The 20,154-nt window shown below is 44.3% G+C and overlaps 1 protein-coding gene across 1 annotated transcript in view; it reads right to left on the reverse strand.

Annotated features, from left to right (window-relative positions):
• LOC126335430 (clavesin-1) overlaps positions 1-20,154 on the reverse strand; it is a 98,082-nt gene that overhangs the window by 52,162 nt on the left and 25,766 nt on the right. Inside the window, exon 2 of the mRNA XM_049998710.1 lies at positions 2,648-2,836. Within this exon, the coding sequence (XP_049854667.1) occupies positions 2,648-2,836 (189 nt within the window). The remainder of the gene's footprint in view (positions 1-2,647; positions 2,837-20,154) is intronic.

Here is a 20,154-nt window from a genome sequence, read left to right on the forward strand (position 1 = left end):
ATAGTCGCGACCACAAGGTGCGCATCCATTTTCCTCACTCCATACCACACCGCACATTGGGCTATCTTGCTTGATAACCTGGTCAGAAATCTTTTGCAGATCGCACTTGGGTAAACGTGCCCAATGCGCGGTGTCATTCCAGTCTCAAGTGAATACGATATGTGCCGTGAGACTTGACGGTAAGCAGTAACTCGGGCAATGACATTTTTCAGATATCGGTTGTGTGGCGATTAGTTGACATAATAAAATACGACTGGTAGCACTCCAGAAGGAGGGTTTATGACATTATCAATCCCGCGTTATGACATGTATCTACTTTAATACTACTGGTATTATCCGAAACCAGTGAGGTGCAAAATTTCGGCTACTCTGCTCCACTTTGGAAATAGCTCCCCTGCTAACTTGACAGCATACTTAATGAGTTCGAAAGTATTTGAGTAGAGATAATTGCACATTTTTAGTGAACGCTCATTTTTCTCATTTTTCTACCCACAAGGTAAAAATGGGTCCCTCATTATTGAAATTCTCCAACTATTTATTATCTGAACAAAAAATATCATTAGGGTTTTCTGTAGAATTGTTGGAGAGCTGTTAGGAATTTTCTACATCTACATCTACATGGGTACTCTGCAAATCACACTTAAGTGCCTGGCAGGGGATTCATCGAACCACCTTCACAATTCTCTATTATTCCAATCTCGTATAGCGCGCGGAAAGAATAAACACCTGTATCTTTCCGTACGAGCTCCGATTTCCCTTATTTTATCGCGGTGATCGTTCCGCCCTATGTAGGTCGGTGTCAACAAAATAATTTCGCATTCGGAGGAGTAAGTTGGTGATTGGAATTTCGTGAGAAGATTCCGTCGCAACGAAAAAAAAAAAAAAAAAACTTTCTTTTAATGATGTCCAGCCCAAATCCTGTATAATTTCTGTGACACTCTCCCATATTTCGAGATAATACAAAACGTGCTGCCTTTCTTTGAACTTTTCCGATGTACTCCGTCAGTCCTATCTGGTAAGGATCCCACACCGCGCAGCAGTATTCTAAAAGAGGACGGACAAGCGTAGTGTAGGTAGTATCTTCAGTAGGTCTGTTACATTTTCTAAGTGTCCTGCCAATAAAACGCAGTCTTTGGTTAGCCTTCCCCACAACATTTTCTGTGTGTTCTTTCCAATTTAAGATGTTCGCAATTGTAATTCCTAGGTCTTTAGTTGAATTTACGGCTTTTAGATTAGACTGATTTATCGTTTAACCGAAGTTTAACGAGTTCCTTTTCGCACGCATGTGGATGACCTCACACGTTTCGTTATTTAGTGTCTACCGCCACTTTTCGCACCGTTCAGATATCATTTCTAAATCGTTTTGCAGTTTGTTTTGACCTTCTGATGACTGTATTAGTCGATAAACGACAGCGTCAACTGCAAACAACCGAAGACGGCTGCTCAGATTGTCTCCCAAATCGTTTATACAGATAAGGAACAGCAAAGGGCCTACAACGCTACGTTTTGATCATAGTTTTTTTTTAAATTGGCGAATATCTTTCCTCTTTTTCAAGAAATGCCGGAGAACTATTCAAAATTTTTGCAGAGCAGTCTAAAACTGAAACATACCTATCAAGAGCTCTGAAAAGAATGCACATTTCTCGAAAGTACGGGGTCAGTTTCAGCGGACTGCCAATATTTGCAACAATGTGAGAGGCTGATATCAGTTCGCGTCGTTATGATGCAATGAAATGCATAATCGAAACTGCTCCGTTGCCGTCTGGTAGGCTATCTGAAGTTGAAGGAGGATAAAGATGAAAGAAGCTAGGAATAAGTATACCGAGAGGAATTCACACCCAAATATTCCAGTAAGATAACGATGCATGTCGTGTTCAATCGGGTTCTGGCGTTTGCGGATTCATCCATCTCCAGAGTAAAGAAAATGACAACTGAAGATAAACAGGAACTGATGACCTCATCGCTTAAGAGTCATTTGCACCTCAGCAGCAAGCACAGAAATATTTGTTTTGTCAATAAAAAACGGATCCTTTTGCTGCAGTGTATTTTATTTGTCCCAGACGCTTTTCGCCTTTTTTTCCACTTTAAATCAGTGGGATGAGGTGAAAGTGAAAAAATTCGAAACGCGTGCGGGAGACATAAAATACATTGCAGCAAGAGGAGACGGTTTTTATTGACAAAAATGTGACTAATTTCGATTTAAAAATTTAAAATCTCGAATGAAACTTTTCAATACGGCGATTCCGACTTAATTCGTTATCACAACTCTTTCATCCCTTTATACCCCATGCTTTACTCGATTTTTTGATCTACGTAATTGGGTCCGCCGTTCTGAATATTTTAATTCCAACATCAGCATCCTAATCACCAACCCAAAGAACGTAGTTTTGTAGGATTTTATATCGGTGTTTCTATTGCGTGCAGGTTTTGAGGCCCGTTGGCTCACTCTGTGCCGTAGTTGTTCTGCTCGTAGGCAAGAGTTTGCGCCACACACCGTCAGGTGGCTTGCGGAGTATGGATGTAGATGTAGAAGGCGCGAATGTTCAATCGCGCTATACGCCAGTTGTGCAGCCCTGACTCACTGAGACTACACAATTGCCGGCGGCCCGTGCAGCTTTGTGTCGGTGGCCCTGCGGCTTCTACTCACCCCTGAGGATGTCCCGGAAGGCGGCCAGAGACTCCCGCTGCTGGTCGGGGTTCTCCCGCAGCTCGGTGCGGGCCACCTCCTGGATCTGCGGCGACAGCTCCTGGCTGAACTCGAGGCCCACCGCGAAGGAGCCGCGCATCACCGTGGGGTGCGGCTCCTTAGCCAGCTTCAGCATCTTGTCCTCGTAGCCTGCGGAATAAATACTGAAGTCAGTGAACACTATACACAGAACAGCTTCCCTACCACCCCCAGGTAGCTTGTACACGTAAAATCCAATGTGAGGCGAAAACGTAGTACATAAAGTACCACGGAGAAATATACTACTGCCTTCGTTATCATTAGGACGGTTCTGGAAACCCTATGTTGTACTGAAACAAATGCAAGTTTTTTTGTGTACATGATATCCGGTCTGAGGTGTAAACTTAATTTTACGTTATTTCAGTTTGACGTAACTGCATTATAACCATTATACTGACCCGTAATATTCTTTTGATGTGAGTGACACGTTCTACTGTGGCAAGGAAAAGGGAGCCAACTGGAAAACGCTCTTGTTGCGTTGTGGTCTTCCGTCAAAAACTGATATGTATCTCTCCATGCTACTCTAACTTGTGCAAGCCTCCATCTCCGTGTAACTACTGCAACCTACTTCCTTTTGAATTTGCTTACTGTATTCATAACTGTCTCACTCTACAAATTTTACCCTCGACGCCTCTCTCCATTACCGAATTGGTATGTTGCCTCAGATCGTGTCATACCAACCGATCCCTTCTTCAGAGCACAAAAAAGTTGAATATGCTCCTGTTTAAACACTGACGTAATGGTGGCGCATCAGCTGCCTCTTTCTCCCTTCCTCAGCACATTCAAAAATTTTCACTAAAATTTAGCCATGCGAACAAATTCGGGCTTTTTTCGCAGAGAGAAGAGAGTGGCAGTGGGCAAGAGACGGAAAATGGGGAACACAGTGGCAGGGGAAAGTAGATGACAGTGACAGAGCAGTGCCAGGAAAATAGGGAAGGAGACAGTGCTGATTGAAGAGGAATAAAAACAAATAAAGGGAGAAAGTGGAAGTGGGTAAGAGCCAGTGATAATGAGAGACAGAGTCTGTGACAAGGAGAACGACGAAAGAGAGAGAGAGAGAGAGAGAGAGAGAGAGAGAGAGAGAGAGAGAGAGAGTCAGTGGGGATGATTGAATGAATGAGAGTGCAAGAGTGAGACAGTGAAGTGAGAGGAGACTTTTGTAGTAGGAAAGAATGAAAGAGACTGGCTGTGACTCGGGAGATAATAACAGTTAGATAAAGAAAGATAATGAGAAAGAGGCTGAATGTATGCGTGAAAATTGAAGAAATGTGTGCGTGAGAAAAATTGGAAATTTGTGGTAAGTACTGTGGGACCAACTACTGAGGTCTTGGGCCCCTAGCCTTAGGCACTACTTAATCTAACTTCAACTTACATTAAGGACAACACATATACCCTCATGCCCACTTCCAACGGGTGGGGAGGGGGGGGGGGGGGGGGCGAACCGTGACAAGACGCCCAGACCGCATGGCTACCCCGCGCGGTAAGTGCGTGAGAATTGGGAAGTGGGAGTAGATGGGTATGAGTAACTCACGACGATGGACAAGTGGACGTGAGCGAATTACAACTGTGTGAACTTGTGGGAGTGAGGTGAGTTGTATGTTAGAGTGCGAATATGTTCACACCCCAAAATTTTTGGGAAAAAGTTTGAAGGTTCTGAGGAAAGTAGAATGAGGCAACTGGTAACTTAGTTTTCAGTCTCTTAAAACAGGAGCATATTACCCCTCTTTTGCTGCGAGAGTAGTATTTTTCTGCTAGTTTATGTCTCTTTTGAGAAGTGAAGATATGCACCGAGTAAAGCGGAGAACAGCCAGTGCAAATGTTCGATGCAATGTAGCAGTAAAGAGAAGCAGTCCTCAGTTAACGATTGGTGTTGAATTGAGCTGCATTTACAATGTCACATTTTAATGCATTACGTTCTGCAGTCTAGAGTTAAAATTAAAATGCGATGAGTAAAAATATGAACGCGTGGGACATCATGAGATATGATGACAAAAAGGTAAACGAAATTATTTTCTTAAATCACCTACATTGTCACCATTCACCTCCGACCGTTGAATAATTTCAGTGACTCCGCGGTAAGAACTCACGGCCGTACTGTGTGCGTAGAGAGTGCTGTGTTTGTGTGCTCGAGACAAGGATAAGTGGTGGAGTGAAAACTAGTAGGGGCGCAGCGCCAACACAGCCTCATAGCCGAAGTCATGATTAATGGAGATCCTGTCCGTGATATCAAATTCTCACTTCTCGTCCTTCAGGTTTTTCAGTTGTCGGATCTGGTATTTATTTTTCTTATTCTTCCGGAGGTTATAATATATTGTGGCAGGGACAAGTCGACTACTGTGGAATGATAACCAAATATGTTTGCCTCTGGGTTCAAAAAATGGCTCTGAGCACTATGGGCCTCAACTGCTGTGGTTATCAGTCCCCGAGAACTTAGAACTACTTAAACCTAACTAACCTAAGGACATCACACACATCCATGCCCGAGGCAGGATTCGAACCTGCGACCGTAGCAGTCGCACGGTTCCGGACAACGCGCCTAGAAACGCGAGACCACCGCGGCCGGCTTGCCTCGGATCACTTAAGGAGGGAATGCAAGAGGCAACGGACGTGTTTCTGAACATCGTAGAAGCGTAGTCTGCTTAAAGTGTTCCCCGTGTCTACATCTACATACATACTCCGCAATCCACCATACGGTGCGTGGTGGAGGGTACATCGTACCACAACTAGCATTTTCTCTAGCTGTTCCACTCCCAAACAGAACGAGGGAAAAATGACCGCCTATACGCCTCTGTCGAGCCCTAATCTCTCTTATCTTATCTTTGTGGTCTTTCCGCGGAATGTAAGTTGGTGGCAGTAAAATTTTACTGCAGGCAGCCTCAAATGCTGGTTCTCTAAATTTCCTCAGTAGCGATTCACGAAAAGAACGCCTCCTTTCCTATAGAGACTCCCACCCGAGTTCCTGAAGCATTTCCGTAACACTCGCGTGATTATCAAACCTACCAGTAACAAATTTAGCAGCCCGCCTCTGAATTGCTTCTATGTCCTCCCTCAATCCGACCTGATAGGGATCCCAAATGCTCGAGCAGTACTCAAGAATAGGTCATTGTTTTATAAGCGGTCTCCTTTACAGATGAACCACATCTTCTCAAAATTCTACTAATGAACTGAAGACGACTATCCGCCTTCCCCACAACTGCCATTACATGCTTGTCCCACTTCATATCGCTCTGCAATGTTACGCCCAAATATTTAATCGACGTGACTGTGTCAAGCGCTACACTACGAATGGAGCATTCAAACATTACGGGATTCTTCTTCCTATTCATCTGCATTAATTTACATTTATCTATATTTAGAGTTGCTGCCGTTCTTTACACCAATCACAAATCCTGTCCAAGTCATCTTGTATCCTCTTACAGTCACTCAACGACGACACCTTCCCTTACACCACAGCATCATCAGCAAACAGCCGCACATTGCTATCCACCCCATCCAAAAGATCATTTATATAGATAGAAAACAACAGCTGACCTACCAGACTTCCCTGGGGCATTCCAGATGATACATTCACCTCCGATGAACACTCACCATCGAGGACAACGTGAAACGTGCCCTTAGAAAAATTATACAAGACTGTGCTTAAACTGACACAAAATATTTTTAGCGCAACGCAATCTGACTATCAAAAATCCCTACAAACGAATGGCCCTGACTAACATTAACCTATACCTTTCGCAAATAACTTACCTCACAAAAATCTTAGTTACTCGAACTACTGCAGTACGGCGAGCGCCACTACTGCAAGCTAAATAAAAAATTCAAACTACTGAAGGCACTGACTACTGACAGGCATAGTTAGCAAATGAAAGATTTTGATAGAGAACAATGTATTTACCTTAATAGTGTTCAAAAGTCATAATATATATAGCACTTCATGACATCCAGTCTTACAAATTTCAAAACTACGCCATACCTCTCCTCACATCCACCACTGCTGGCGGCTCGCCTCCAACTGCGCAACGCTACGTGCTGTTCACATCTAGCTGCCGAACACTACAATGGCAGACAACAATGCGAACTAGCCACAGACTGCACACAGCACAGCCAGTGATTTTTCATACAGAGCGCTACGTGGCGTTACCAATATAAAAAACCTAAACAGCCTACTTACAAACGTACTGGGTGTCTGGTGTCGTTGGAGCTTGAAGGACACATTACAATATGTTCCATTAACCAAAAGCATACCTTAACCGACGGAACTTATTTCCTTAACCTATACCTTACTTCCCATCATGAAACTAAAACACTGTTCGGCGCTTTCACTTGATAAGTTACATCCACCACCAGGTCTCTAGCCGTGTACTACGCACTAGCGTGTACCCTTGACTTATATCTCACTAAGGAAAAACAAGGAATTCAAAATCGAGGTGCAGAATAATGTTCGACATTATATTAACGGATACTCTCCGTGTCTTCCTGACTGGTGTTTTGATTATGTATGCAGAGACTTATGGAAGTCGTTCTATTCGCCCCCAACGAAACTCCTGTTTGGGAAAACTGGTTTTACATCCAGTATTGAGCATTTTGATTGATTTGCTGCACGATTTCTGAAGATAAGTAGACGAATGTTGAAGACGTTCCTTTAACGACGATAAGAATCCATTTCCTGAGCGTCTTTCCTTTTCTCACTAGTGGACATTCAGACATGTTGGGCCAAGGGATCTAGTTGAAAATCGGGTGCTGACAAACGAAGAAGTCGCGGGATCGAACCCCGGAAAATTTTAATCTATCTTTAAGCCGGCCTTCACTTTTCAACGATGTGAGAAGTCGCCAGGACCGACACATGGTTCACATTCCACATTAAAGTGTAGTTCCCCTTTTCCCCATTTAGGTAAATGGGGTATATTAGGGGCACTCAAGTCACCGAAGTGGCGTCCAATCGAAAGACTTGCACCAGGTTCCTGGCCAACATGAAAATAATACTATTATTATGTTCATAAATTACTGAAGACTACAAGAGCTTCCGAGAATGGAATATGCACCAGTTAAAATACTCTGAAGAAGCAATACTTACCACTGAATTATTCTGTCAACTTACGGTTTTGAAGGAAAATGGACAGAATGGAGCAAGAACTAAAATTCCTTTTTATATTAAATTTTAAGTAATCTAAGATTTGATTAAGTATACCATTAGTACCGGGCAACGGTCGAAAGAATTATTTGAAAATAAGGGACAAACACATCTAGCTTAACTTTCAAAATCACAGCACTTCAATGTATGATCACATAGAGCTGAGGACTTGTTATGGAGTTTTTGTTGCATAATAATAATAATAATAATAATAATAATAATAATAATAAAAGAAGAAGATCATCCGAAAATAATTGTTGATGTCAGGACACCGATCTTTAACAATGCAGTGCAAATATAACATTGAACTGAGACGATCACTAACGTACTTCACATTATCTTTAGTAATCCAGTACGAAATCGATATTCAGTAGCGATCACGTATATTGTATGAAATGTTAACAAATATTGTTACCGTCACTTTCGTGATTAAATTACACGTCTTTGCTAATGAGTTCTACTCGCCTTTGGGAAAGTATAAGAAGCAGAGCTTCACAGGGTATAATAGTCAGCGTTAACTGGTTTGTCGAGAACTCACGCCTGGAGTCCTGTTTATTTCCGCCACTGGCGAACGTGTAGGGCAATGTACACGTTTTGTAGTACTCTAGATCCTGGACTTAATATCTTCGCCTTCATCTCGCAACGGTAAATTTTCATGCAAGAAACGTCAGTGATATATAACTGCTTTTAATAAACGTAGTCTAACATGGTTTTTATCTCTCTAATCTCTGAAGGCTATCTGTAACTGCTTTGACTGGCATAACAAGAAAATTCTTGCTCTGCTGTGTTAGATTACGTGTTTGCACATAAACTAACTTAAGATTTTTAATCATCGCACCAAATATTTTCTCGTCTCACTTTTTAAAGCGTATGTGTTTCGCCCACTTTTGTTGAATCTAGTGGGCATAAAACTGTCATTATTAAGGCTTACATCCATACTTCAGCGACTTTTTAGTAACTGTTATAACGAAAAAGATTTAGCACGAGTATTTGCAAACCGTGCAGTCTACTTGACGTTACAGGGTAAGACACAAATTGTGGTTTTACGTCAGTAGTTATCCACTTTCATGTTTAAGAGAATTTCGTAAATTGCATTTACGTGCATCTACCTTGCGAAAACACTATGTCAGCTGATCTGGAAGAGGACGGTTTTCATAGGGTTACTCTGCCGCTGCTAGCGGCCAACTTGTAACGTGCGGGGAAGGAAGCGTTGTGATGTCGACAACACACACTACTAGCCCCCATAGTGTACCGAGAGTATTTATGTTTAATCTGAACTGCTGCTAGTCACTCAAATTTACTGTCAACTCCTTTCCGTTGAATAGGTCCTGAAATTCTTCACTTTCACAGGAGTTAGCAACGTCATCGACGAATTTTATCACCGATATCATTTCGCCTTAATTTCAATCCTTATCTCCAGTCTTTATTTTATTTGCGTTGTTGCTTCTTATACACTTGTTCAACAGTAGGAGAGAAAGATGGCCTCCCAAATTTACGTCTTTTTTTCTCTCCGTCTTCCACTGTTATTACCATCGTCAAAAGTCTGCCGCTACAATGCTGACATGACCTCGTAATTTAGCACTGACTCATACTTGACCCCACAGCAACGCAGGCCGAAACGATGCGAGCGGCTCCCATGGTCAACGACTGGAGAAAGTAGCCCGCCCATGGGGGACAAGGACTCGCGTGTTCCAGTCTTCTCGTTGTAGGGCGTCTTGCCGTTACTCTGAGATCTACAGTTTCCAGAACATTGTGTCAGACATTAACGATGCCATCGGCTATCAGACTTTAAAAGAATGCATTTAGGCAACTGAAATTTTTTCTCCGATAGTGATGCGTATGACAAAGCTTGTCGAATTTGTTTATTTTCATTTATGAATGTAGTCTAAAACTCTGAACTGGCGGAGCTTCATACACTCCAATTACCCGCCACCCCCCCCCCCCCAAAAAGTCTAATTACATAGCTTAAAGAACTAGTATTAAGTGTGGACTTAAGGAATGTACTACGGCCTCCTACTTAAAGCTTCCTTAATGACTGTGAAACCAAGTTTGGACTAATTACACCCTACACACGCGCATTTATGCAGTTCCTATTGAACCGTGGGCACTATAGATTCCTCATCGATAGCGCAAGACTAGTTCTTCAGCGGTTGCTAAGCGACCTCCTTCCTGACGTCTCGCAGGAGGACGCGCCCACAACCGGCCTAGGATGACTTCACACCGAACTGCTTTGGCTCTTGGTAAATTCCATCTTACCGCTAACTGGAGAAGGAAGTTACTAAGCTACCATAATTAGTAGTTCCGAAGGGTTGGCTATAAACAAGGGACCATGTCTCGGCATTGAGTTGTCTTGTAAACTGGTCTTCGATTGCTAAGCTCACTTCTTTGAGAAACACGAGGCACTAGTTCCAACAAAGCCTTTGTGCACATTTTATTCTTGACCCGTGGGTGTAGGGACAGCGCGGAGTAGCGGACGCATAAATATTTTGACGAACGTCTTGCTTGGTCCTGTGGCATGCTTGTGGAGGTGAACTGGTAGCGGCGTTATTAGGTACTTTCTCGAGTGCAACTGGAGCACTTTCCTTTTGGGACGTATGTGTTTAGCAAGTGTGTCGCATTGTTAAGCGCATGAGCAAGCTCAAGTTTCTTTTGAGCCCGCTGAAATGGTCTGTGTTGGTCATATTTAAGCGTGCTGACAATGTGGTTTTGTTAAGCATGATCCAGTCGTATTTTTCAGGCTCTAAGTCATTGATACCCTTCTTTTTAAAAATCTTTTGTACGTTTTCAAAATTGTTTAAACCGAAAAAGCACACTTTTGAGCGTAAATTCTATTTCCCCAATAATTTCCATTTCAAAAATTTTGTTTGGGATAATATGGGCATTTGCTTGACGTTTATCATTATTGGAAAGATATTCTCGATTGTGTAGTGTGAACTTTGCACACGAGGTCTTGCAGCATCTGGGGCTCCATTCTGTTAATCTTACTTTCAAGTTGTATTGTGACCACTTTGTCTTATAGTTTTTGGTTATGACGGCTCACTGGTAAGTCTGAGACAATTCTTAATCTTTTTGGTTGCTGCTTCCCAGCAATATGTCTAATGTAATTTTGTTTCTCTATTTTAGTATTGTTTGAACCAGGAAAAGTGAAGACGACTAATGAAATTTCATCTTTACATACCTCCTGTCATTATACTTTGTGTTCTCCCTTATGGCAGCTCTTGTCACGGAGGAAGCCTCGTCAGAGAGGTCCACCGCATGAGCCTCTAGGGAAGTTATTTCAGTGGTGGTTTCCCGTTGCCTTCCACTGATGATGATGATATCAGAACGAGGAAAACACAACACCCAGTCCCTGAGCGGTGAAATCTCCGACCCAGCCGGGAATCGAACCCGGGCCCCTTGGCGTGACAGACCGCCGCGCTGACCACTCAGCTATCGGGGCGGACCCTGTCATTATGGCCTTGATATTTAAATGCTTTTAAATTGTTATTTGCTTAAATACTGTTTCAACACAGATGTCTTCTTGCTAAATTATTATTACTCAGTAACTATCATTATCAATCTTTCAGGTTTTTTTTATTGTTTGAGCTGTAAGAGTCATTCATCCTGCTGCCGTAAGCAAGCCTTTTGTAATATGAAACTAAGTTGTACATCTGAATTTTTATGGTAAGTAATTTTAACTTACATCAGATAAATATCTTTTCTGGTGCACATGCCAATTTTTACTTGCAGCACCTTATCACTCTCAGATCCCTACTAGGCGCCCCTTTTCAACTATTCCCACACCCCAGACCCGAGGGAATCCTTATACGAGTATATGGTTCTGTGCGAAGTACCTTGTAGCAAGAAATTCACCCTAGTTTAGGAGCGTACAAGAGGAAGTACTTAACCTTAGGTTGCAACTTGTTGGATACGTGCTACGTCTTTCACGTCATTCTACACTATTGGAATAAAAAAAATAGTGCACCTGGAAAGACGACGTCGATTTTAATTCTATGATGGCATACGCCACCGGAGGGATAGTACGTGTACTGATAATGATTTCAACGTCGTCTGCCAACAGATAGCATAGTGGCATAGTTACCAGAGCGCCGTCTGTGTCCTTCGCTTAATGGGGAATGCTCACAGCCAGAAAGCTCAGTGTGGTGCAAACCTGTGCTTCATGCCTCCGAGACGCACTCGTGCTTCTTATAGGCAACTAAGCGAGTTTGAAAGGAGTCAAACTGTGGCTTTCCTAGTGGTTGGATGGTCCTTTCGGAGAATTTCCACACACGTTGGACTTGCTGTCGTCGTATTGTAAGGGCAGCAGTGGCAGATCGTACAGCTGCCACAGCACAGAAGAAGGGCTTGTATGCCCAGACATGTCAACACGAACTGCCTATTGTCTGTGGTAAGGGTTAGCTGCCCTCTGTAATAAAAAAAACCGAGTTAATAAATCAACAACGAACTTAAAATGGTGTCTTACGAAATCAGCCTCGATCACATGGAACGAACGAAAACGAACAAAATTATGAAAAAAGAGGTGCGATAAGGTACAACTCTGGTTCACCTTCCGTGTCTCTGGAGGGGACTCTAACCAGCAATCGGTATGTGCAGAAACTTGTTAGACCCGTTCCTTTGCCGTTCTTGCTACAGAAGGTGATGTATTGTTCCAACTCTACGTGCATCAACTTTCCTGGCCAGCATTATCTCCCGACGTTTCTCCAATCAATCACGTGTGGGATATGATTAGACGACATGTGACTAGCGTGACTGGTCAGCCAAAAACTCTTACAGGACTACGTGAACAGGTCGAGCAGGCGTGGCATGACGTATCCCAGGACAGTATCGCCCTCTATACGACTGACTGGATGCCAGAGTCGCCGCGTGCATTGCCGCATGTGGAAGCTACACCACATACTAATATGGGTGTTTCAGCATGGGCCGATACGTGGTACCACAGAATCGCTTGTGCTGTTGATATGGAAATGTAATCATTTCATGTACTCCATATCATCTGTTGCAGGGTCAGACACGGTCACCACCATTAGTCTACGGGTAAATCAACGTGCCTGCCTGCGCTGTTAGGACACTAACCAGAGTGGTTAGTTGCATTCTCCCCTCCTGGCAATGTCTTGCCTCTTGACTACAGGTATGTGGCTGGATAACAAGAGGATAGATGCCGCATCTCTCTCGCCGTCAGGTGTAGCCGCGAATCATACTAAACGCAGCTTTATGCAAACCCCTTCCAACAAAGAATTTTGAGTGAACAAGAAACCTGTAAATGAGCGTAATAATTTTCTCGGGCAGTGTACCACGAAGAAAATTCTAAGGGCACTAGTCGGCCACTGGGTGCAGCACCTGCATTATTCTTTGGCAAGGACGTGTCCCAGCCAGGTGGAAACTGCCGCTGAAGACGGTAACGTCGGGCAGGAACGGCTGCCCCATGGGCACTCGCGTCTCGAGAGCGGACGCGCCGGTCCTCAAGGTGGTAGCCAGCCAGCTACCTCGCAGCCGTGGCCCGCGCGCTCTCCCAATCCGAACACGTGCCAGGCTGCCGCGCCAGTGTGAGGCAACTCGCCTCGTGTCTCCGCAGCAGCATTGCAGATTAGCGCCGCAACAACCTCTGCAGGGCTCCAGAGTGCAGTCTCCCAACACTAACCATTACCGTCCACTCATCGTAAAAAAATCAAACTGTGGATCATACTTGGCATACGTTTTTGAGTCCTCGATCTTCTGACTTGTCTGTTGCGGCGTGCCACTAATTCCTCCCGTGGCAACCTTTTCCTCTCACAGTAGGAATTAGAACCTATTTCCTCTACTTGCTGGATGTATTCAGGTATCTGCCTTCCTCTACAGTACTTATCCTCTACAGCTTCCTTCACTACTATGGAAGTTGTTCCCTGATATGTTAAGAAATGTCACATCATCCTGTCTCTTCTTCTTGTCAGTGGGTTCCATATATTCCTCTCCTCAACGATTCTGCAGAGAACCCTCTCACTCCTTACCTTATCAGTCTACCTAACTTTCAACATTCTTCTGCGACATCATTTTGTAAACCCTCGTCGTCAGTTTTGTAATTGCTAATTGCCTCGTAGCAACTGCTGTGGAGGCCGAGTTTCTGAGTTCGTGAAACGGCTTCTGGTTCAGTACACCTCTAAGACACTACACCACTATCACACAGCTTTGCCCCAGGGTAAAGTAACAGGATAGGAGGACGAACGTTCTACAACACTCCAACAAATTAGCAACAAACTCACACAAATGGCTTAAAAAGTTTTAGTTATCTTTGTGACTTGCTGAATTGTGAGTCTGCAACACTGCTTGTAATGTAACACAAAAAGGCCCTTAATGGCTAAGGGCAAATAATCGTAGGTAAACACATTACATAACAAATGCAATTTACAACTGTGTGTACTTCTAAGTCAGCCCTGGACGATTATCTATAACCAAATGGGTGAGAGCTGCTCTTCTGTCTTCCGAGTAGGCTTCTGTCCGTTGTCCAGTAATTGACGGTTTGTACTCGGCCGGAAATTGGCCGAGGCGAAGTCGATATCTTCATCCTCAGCGCCGGCCTTGGCGCTGGTGGAACTCGGACAAGTGGAGAGTGTCTTTATGGCACCAGCACCAACTCGCACCTTTGCCCTGGCTGTGTCTTTTTTGGACGACAGAGAACATCACATCTCAAATGCTTCGATTCCCTTGTGCACCGGTTTTCACACAGGCCATGTATCACTAACATAACACTGCTGCGCTCCAAACGTATCCTCAGAAATTTTTTCCTCAAATTAAGGTCTATGTCTGATACTAGTAGACTTCTCTTGGACGGAGATGTTCTTTTTGCCACTGCAGTTTTGCTTTCTCCCTCCAACACGGGTTATTTGGCTACCTACACAGTAGAATTCTGGAATTGCGTCTACTTCGTGATCCACTATTCTGATGCTAAATGTCTCCTGTTCTCATTTCTGCTACTTCTCATCACTTTCGTCTTGCTTTGGTTTACTCTGAAGCCATATTCTGTACTCATTTGACCTTTCCTGTAATTTACGAGTTTACAGATTGCTGCAGGTAAAAAATAGATCCGCAATTTGTTTTATAATTGATATAAATGGTTATAGCTCCGTTATAAGTTCAATTAACAAGTATCTTTTTTCCCTTCATGGTGACTAGTTTCGGACAGCTATGTCCATTTTCAAACCACCCCTTTCGTGCGACAACGCAGGCGAAAGCCTATGTTCAAAACCTGCGGCCGCTTTGATCGTCGTTGCAGGGGCAGCTTTTGTACATAGGCTTTCAACTGTATCTTCACACAATACGGATGGTTAGAAAATGGACTTAGGTGTCCGAAACTAGTCACCGTGAAGAAAAAAGATACAGCAGCACTCCGTCTTCAGGCCACAATTGGCCCATCGGGACCATCCGACCGCCGTGTCATCCTCAGATGAGGATGCGGATACGAGGGGCGTGTGGTCAGCACACCGCTCTCCCGGTCGTTATGATGGCTTTCTTTGACCGGAGCCGCTACTGTTCCGTCGAGTAATTCCTTAATTGGCATCAAGAGGCCGAGTGCACCCCGAAAAATGGCAACAGCGCATGGCGGCCACGCCCGACAGCGCTTTACTTCGGTGATCTGACGGGAACCATCTACTGCGGAAAGGCCGTTGCCAAGAAATAAAAGAGCTACTTCTTAAATGAACTTACGGTGGAGCTACAACTATTTATTTCGATTCTGTAATACTTCTTCACTTTCACTGAGGACAGTAATGTTGTCAACGAATCTTATCATTGATATACTTCCACCTGAATTTTAATTCCACTGTTTGAACTTCCGTTTATACGTGGCGTTGGTTCTTCGGTGTACAGACTGAAGGGGAGAAAGAATGTATACCTGTCTTGCACCATTTTTAATAAGATCATTTCTTTGTTGGTCAGACCTGCTTCTCTGGTGCCTTTACTTATCCTAAAGCTCGCGCGTCGTTCGATAAAACGGCCGGTAACTCGCACTGCAATCATAAATGAGGACGTAAGTCGTTAAAAAAAAAAAAATGTCATTCTATCAGGAAATGCCGGACCGTCAAAGGCTGAGCACAATGAGCACAAAGTGGTGAGGGAGCACCATTTAACAAGTAGCGACGGCTAAAAAGACAGTGTGCAATACGCAACCTAGCTGAAATGGTCTCGCGGCGAGGGAGCCGAGAGGAGATCGTCCAAGCCGCTGGGTGAGGCTTAATACCCCCAGCTGTTCCCATGAAGGGAGGACCAGTGGTGATGCCAAAGTGACATCACCTTCTGACTGACGGCAACACAGTTATCAACGGAGGGAATAGAAGAGCTAGCAGGCCGAGATACGAGGGCCGCAGCCTTGGCAGCAGCGTCAGCGGCCTAGTTTCCCGCCAGACCGACGTGACCGGGAACGTGCATAAACACAGTGGCTCCATCAACAGCGAGCAAGTGAAACCTTTCCTTGACCCTTTGCACTAAGGAATGGACCGTGTACAGCATACAGACGCTTTGAAGGGCACTGTAAGATTCGGGGCAGATGACGCAATTGAGAAGCCTGTCTCCCGATGTACTGCGTGACCTGGTACAGGTAGAATAGCTCTGTTGTAAATATCGAGCAGCGTTCCGGAAGCCGATGCCGAAAATCGTCTGTGCCAATGACGAAGTCACACCCGATACGACGGTCAGTCCGAGAGCCATCATTATATACAAATTTACTATCGGGAAGTTGTGTACGAAGATTGTCCGCCCCTGGTAGCTGAGTGATGCCGGCACGGTAGCTCAGAGTGTTCGGTCAGACGGTTAGCTGCCCTCTGTAATAAAAAAAAAACTGAGTTAATCGATCAACAACGAACTTAAACGGATGTCTTACAACGTCCGCCCCGAGCAGATGCAACGAACGAAGTGAGATTAAAAAAAACTGGTCAGCACGACAGACTGTCGATCCTAAGGGCCCGGGTTCGATTCCCGGCTGGGTCTGAGATTTTCTCCGCTCACGGACTGGGTGTTGTCTTGTCCTAATCATCATCATTTTATCCCCATCGACGAGCAGGTCGCCGAAGTGGCATCAAATTGAAAGACTTGCACCGGGCGAGCGGCCTTACCCGAGGGGAGGCCCTCGTCACACGACATTATATTGTGCGAAGATTGTGGAACTTACAGCGATAGAGCGAGGCTGGAGTAGGGTCTTAAGAAAGCGAATGAAGGCCAAGGTGAACTCGTGCTGCCACACGAAGACAAGGTGGTAAAGGCTTCACACTCAATGAGAAAGATGTCTTGTTGCCTCCTGGGATTTCCGTAATATTCTTGAAACTACCCTTTACAAATCAAGCAGCATGCCTCTAAAGTGCTTTGATGTCTTGCTTTAAACCAGGTGGGGATCCGAAACCCTTGAGCAATACTCAAGACAAATCGCACAAGTATTCTGTACGCCGTCTCTTTTGTATTTCACCTGCACTTTAATAGAATTCTCCCAATAAACCGAGGCCGACATTCGGCTCCCCTTCCACTGACCTTACGTGGTTGAGCCATTTCCTGTTTTTGAAAGTTACCTCTTAATATTTAATCGATGTGACTGTGTCAAGCAGTACACCACCAAGGCTGTGCTCTGACCCCTTGAGGCGTAGCGCCGTATACCGGTCCTGCCTTGGAGGCGGTTAAGTGAGAGATGTGTCTCAGAGCTGGATAGTGACAGACGGTGACACGAGACTGGACGCGCACGTAGTTTATGTATCAGCCGATAGAGGACAGTATTGGATAAGGAGACTGATTTAGTTTTGATTGTGCCCACTAGAGTGCACTGAAGTAATAGAATGTTTTTCATAAACTGTTCTAATATTTTCATAAAGTGTTATTAGTCTTTTTGTGTATGTAAAATGTTATAAATATGTGTTAGCAGTATGAATGATGCGTAGGTGTGGTTTAAGGCTAATATGAAGATAATTGTTTTACGAGTTATGTAGTAGGATTTAGTGTACGAACATTTCTAAGAAGTATGAATATGGACCAAGGGGATTTTTGTAGAATAGATTTGTATAGTAAGTTTATGGTAAAGGGAAAGTTAATTCAGGTATAAATAACAATAGTAAATAACTTTATGCATAGGCAAAACTTCAGAATATTAGATAATTACGTCGGTAAAAGTGCAGTCGTTAGGTTAACTATTTTGCGATTGGTTATTGATGAAAAGCGCGGACTGACGCAGAAGAATGTTGTTTTGCTATTGGCTGTTGAGTAAACTAACCAATGGCAAAGCAATATTCTTCGCTCGCCTTTCTCTGCTGGTAGAGAAGATAGTATTCTAGAGAGGAGTGGGAGCCTAGCCGTGGAACAGTTCGGACGTGTGTTGTAGTAGTTCCTATGAAAACCGTAAGTTGCCGGATCTAGCAGTGTTTCATACATCAAAAGTGATGTAAAGTGGCGGCATAATTATTCCGATGGGCGTGTAGAAATTTCGGAATTTTTAAGTGAATTTTGTGACGATAAAAGATATATATTGCGCGTGGCGTATTGAGCAGGTCGGTGGCTAAAAACTGTGACTGCGTTAGGTACCGACAGACTTTATATTTGGCGAGCATTCTCAAAAACAATCCGTATTTTTGTAGCTATTACGTTTTCGGGAAATGCAACACCATGAACTTGCTAACGTGAGTGAAAGGGATTCTGAGTGACTGTGTTGAAGAGTAGCACGGGCTTGGCAGTTCACGTCCTAGTACAGCAGGCGTCGCTAGGCTTCCCTACTGATGGTCTGCTGTGAGAATGTTCACAGGTAGGTGCAGGTCCGTCGTAAAGGGACGGAAGGAACCGCGCCGCCGCGCCCTTACAGGAATTTTCCTACTGATCTGCAATACTTCGCATTTTTTCACATTGGAAGCAAGTTGTCACTCTTAACACCCAACAGTCTGGATAATACGTTGTGTATATTCCAATCTCTACCTTCCCTGTACTTTTTAAACACGTACCATGAAAGTTTTCCCTGTTGTCTCGAAACATATCTCATCAGCCTGCTCCTTCTACCGTTATCGACATACTCCTCTACGATTATGCGAAGGATCTACGCTGTATATTCATATTAATGTGACCAATACCCATGTTCGACGACAACTTTCATTAGCCAAACACAGACGGGAGGTGGCAGCACTGGCCGTGCAGGGTATAAGAAGGGTGTCGGGGATGCGAAAAACAGTGCAGTCGTTGCCTCAATGCTGCACTGTAGCGACTTATATGACGTCTCTAAGGGCTTGGCTTTTGGGCCAAGGGTCTAAGGATTTCCTGAAGGGCTAAGTTTGTGAACTGTTAGTGTCGCCGAGGCTATACTGCGCATAGCAAAATGGGGCTATCCAAACCTGCGCCGAGGAAAGTGTGGACAACAAGGGACTTAGATGACAGGGTGAACGATGGGGTGTTGGGGTGTTGGGTTTTGTTTGGGGGAGGAGACCAGACAGCGAGGTCATCGGTCTCATAGGATTAGAGAAGGAAGGGGAAGGAAGTTGGCCGTACCCTTTCAAATGAACCATCCCGGCATTTTCCTGAAGCGATTTAGGGAAATCACGGAAAAACTAAATCAGGATGGCCAGACGCAGGATTGAACCGTCGTCCTCCCGAATGCGAGTTCAGTGTGAACGACGGAAGGGGAGATGTGTACGGGTGAATAAACGCGCAGCTGTTGACCAACTGACCGTCCAGATGAACCAAGGGGCAACGAACGTTGCTGCGTTTGGGCCTCCGTACCAGGAGCCTGATTCGTGCACTCATGGTGATTGATAGCCATTGGCGACGATGGCTGGAATCTGCATGCCAATACCGTCAAACTGGACGTCCACTGAGCGGCGACAGGTGGCATTTTCAGGTAAATCAGATTTTATGCTCAGTTGGACAGTTGGCCGATGGCTTGTGCTACATGACACGTCTGAAAGCAAACACGCAGCAGGAATCGTCGGAAGGGTCCAGGCCGGAAGAGAAAGCGTTATGGTCTGGTAAATATTTTCATGACGATTCGTTAATGATCTCCTGTTCAGCAAGGTACATGGATTCACACAAATAAGCATCTTCCTGTACACGCTACGAATCTGGCCAGGACACTGAAGGCGGCATGGTTCGACATCCCTGTAGATAATTTCCAGAATCTAATGGACTGTCTTTCTGCACGTCTCGCAATGGTCCACACTACAAACGTTGGTTCTCCAAGGCTTTGGCAAGTGGTCAAATTAAGGTGACTGGAAAATGTAGTTCCTTATCAGTCCACTTAACTGGAAGCAAACGAAAACCAACTACACTACTGGCCATTACAATTGCTACTCCACGAAGATGACGTTCTACAGAC

The sequence above is a fragment of the Schistocerca gregaria genome, chromosome 2 (assembly GCF_023897955.1).
Source record: "Schistocerca gregaria isolate iqSchGreg1 chromosome 2, iqSchGreg1.2, whole genome shotgun sequence".
NCBI lineage: Eukaryota > Metazoa > Arthropoda > Insecta > Orthoptera > Acrididae > Schistocerca > Schistocerca gregaria.